Raw genomic sequence first — 3,156 nt, 5'->3', positions numbered from 1 at the left:
GGGGGTGGGAGTGGGGTAGAAGGGGTCAGTGGAGCAAAAAAGGGGGACATCTGTAATACTCAACAATAAAGATACATTTTTTAAAAAGTTTACTGGCTTCAATAGATTTTAAATCCATTATCTGGGATAGAATTACCTTCAAAATGGTCAGATGAGAAAAGGAGGACATTTATCATTGTTCTATCTTTATAGATGGGGAGACTAAGGTTTAATGATAAAGGGCGGTGTCATGGTTCTCCGTGGGGGTTAGAGAGGCTGTATCTGCCACCTTCCCATGACCACCCAACAGTGTCAGCTCTGACTGAGTCACTTGTGGATGTGAGTGCTGTCAGTGAGTGTGTCTTGCCATCCAATGTGCTGAGGGCAGGGAGCAGGGTTGAAACCCGGGGCTATGGCGGAAACCAAGGCAACTGACACGGAGTCAAACCTTTGTCAATTTCATCTCCTGGAGCATGCGTTTAAAAACTCTATGAGCCCTTGAATGAAAACATTTTGGAGATAATAATAGAATTACATCAATTACAGAACTATAACCATTCATGACTTTTATTTTGCTCTTAGGAATTTGTGGAATAATTTCCTTCATTCTGCAAAGAGGGGCAAGGTGTAGGGCATTTGACTTCCTCAGCTAGGTGTTCATAGTGACATCACTATCCCAGAGAAGTGCTATCCAGCCATTTCAAACAAAGGAGATTCCAGTTTAGTGTTTCAGATGACATTTAAAGTAGCTGCTACGTACCTGTTCTGTGTGACTTTCTCCTTTTTTTTATTGTGAAGTTGAAGATAAGAGTCCACTTTAGGAGTGTGGAATCCCAAAGTCAGCTTGTTTTTTTCCACAAAATATTGTTTGGACTTCCTTCGCCGAGGGCCCCGTGATCTTGGCCAGAAGACCTCATTGTGTGAACTTGAACTCTGCACGTACTGAGAGAGGTTGCTGGACGTCTCCGCCAGGTCCCTGTCGCTCAGCCCCGAGATCCGGGTGCTGTGGTGGGCACCATGATCAGAGTTTGGGCTTAAAAACTCACTACCAAGTAGGGAGGCTTCGCTCTGTGGGCTCCTGTCCTGTGGGCCGTGCCCCGCCGAGGGTCCCGTGGAAGTCTCCGAGGGGAAGAGCGGACCCCGAGCCAGCTCATCTGCAGACCCGCCCGCGGACTCCGGCGATGCTTCCATAGTCAGCACGTGCCCTTCCTCTCTCTTACTCCTCCAGTTTGGGTCATAGCGGAGATCGGAGTATTTGTCTTCTTTGGACTGTTGGCTGCCCAAAGCAGAAAGAAATGTCAAGTATTTGATCAAGATAAATTTACTCATTATATTTAGTTGATCATTTAATTTGAAATCAATCTCAACCTTTCTCCTATAATTTTCCTTTTATGATTGACATGGTAAAGACCTATCTCGGGCTCAAATTAGGCCTACACACCACACATAAGGGCAAAAAGGTCTTCACTCTCCCGGTTTATTAAAACAGGGAATGAAAACAGGACAGTTAATCTCAAAAGGCCAGGAAGCAACTGAGAGACCAGCCAGTGCCTGTGGCTCAGGCCCCTCTTACTGTGCTGCCCGGGGGGATTTCCTGCAGATGCAGTTGACCTCACGCTCTGGTGGGTCAGATACGCATTTGGCTACTTATCCAGGGAGGGAATGTGGTCATCACCTGGACATCTGTCTCCGTCTGCTCCCTTTTGGGGCAAAGCAAGATTTACCCCAACTGAACTCCTACACAGATTCATTCCCTGGTCAATGACTTTACTTTTTAAAAAATTGATTTCAGAGAGGAAGGGAGAGGGGGAGAGAGATACAAACATCAATGATGAGAGAGAATCACTGATAGACTGCCTCCTGCACACCCGCTCTGGGGATCGAGCCTGCAACCCGGGCAGGTACCCTGGCCGGGAATCGAACCGTGACCTTCTGGTTCATAGGTTGATGCTCAACCACTGAGCCACACTGGCCAGGCCAATGATTTTACTTTTCAGTCCACATTGTGTTGGTAGTTTATCGAATGAACTACATACAGAAAGAGCCCCAACCCCTGGAATCAGAAGGCGACTCACTGAAAAGCCCTTGGCCCACACTCTCTGGTTGTCAGCTCTAAGCACAGAAACCTCAGCAGACCGGGCAGCCCTGTTTGAATAAAAGGGTCAACAGATGTCCTGGCTGAGGGAAGGGACCTTGAGGGAAGTCCATACCAGTCTTCTCTGTTCCCCAGGGCAATCTCAATGTATAAAGCACCTCCAAGTCTTACCCAAGAGAGAAAAAGAACGCTGGTAACACGGCATGTTTAATGGGCTCTTTGATCTTCAAAAGCTAAATGGGAGAGATTTCCCTTCCTGAGTTCAGTAGATGCAATTCTCTAATCAAAAAGGAAATGGAAATCAGCCAGGCTTTTCTGCTATTGATGCTCCCGTTTACGGAGGACGTGATTTTATGCTGGGAAAACAAACCGACAGCGCCCCTGATACTGACTGACTCTCCTTACTGTGCACCCGAGATTCTTTGATTTGATGTAAAGCAGAAAGGAGAACAAGCCAGAATCCCAAGTCTTGCTAACTTGTCACTTTGACTTTTTTCGCTCACGTATTAAGATGGAAGAGCGCTGGGCATGGGCTGCTCTTCCTTTGCCATCGAGGGAAGAGAAGTGACGTTCTCCTTCAGCCAAGCGCCTGAGTGACCACGGCTCTCGCCTCTCAGGCCACCAGGCATCAAACTGTGCCACTCGCCCTCGCTGGGCACCGCAACGTCCCCTGTCTCTGGGGCTCCCTGGAGGTTTCCCCTGTGATGTCCCCATGACCCGAACTCACGGTAGTTTTGGGCGCTGCCACTCGCCTGTGCTAAGGGTCCCTGGGTAGGTACTTGGGGATGGAGAGGCCCAGCAGGGCCCAGCGGACGTGGGATAGGACGGACTGGGGTTAAGTTCTGGGTCTGTCCACCCGCAGGCAGAGCATGTCACTCCGAGCCAGCTTCCCCCACCTGTGAGCAGGGATGCACCACATTTATTCAGTTTACTAGAGGCCCGGTGCACAAAAATTTGTTTCACTAGGGGGGGGAAGGGGAAGGAGGTCCCTCAGCCCAGCCTGTGCCCTCTCTCAGTCTGGGACCCTTCAGGGGATGACCACCTGCTGGCTTAGGGCCGCTCTCCCTGGGGGATGGGTCTAA

At 49.4% G+C, this 3,156-nt stretch overlaps 1 protein-coding gene across 1 annotated transcript in view; it reads right to left on the bottom strand.

The window, feature by feature from the left end:
* Nucleotides 1-3,156, bottom strand: part of JHY (junctional cadherin complex regulator) — a 94,563-nt gene that overhangs the window by 78,714 nt on the left and 12,693 nt on the right. The window contains 2 exon segments of the mRNA XM_023746253.1: nucleotides 740-762; nucleotides 765-1,255. Coding sequence (XP_023602021.1) covers nucleotides 740-762; nucleotides 765-1,255 — 514 coding nt within the window.

Source organism: Myotis lucifugus, unplaced genomic scaffold (genome assembly GCF_000147115.1).
Source record: "Myotis lucifugus unplaced genomic scaffold, Myoluc2.0 scaffold_642, whole genome shotgun sequence".
NCBI lineage: Eukaryota > Metazoa > Chordata > Mammalia > Chiroptera > Vespertilionidae > Myotis > Myotis lucifugus.
This window is presented reverse-complemented; position numbering and strand designations above follow the sequence as displayed.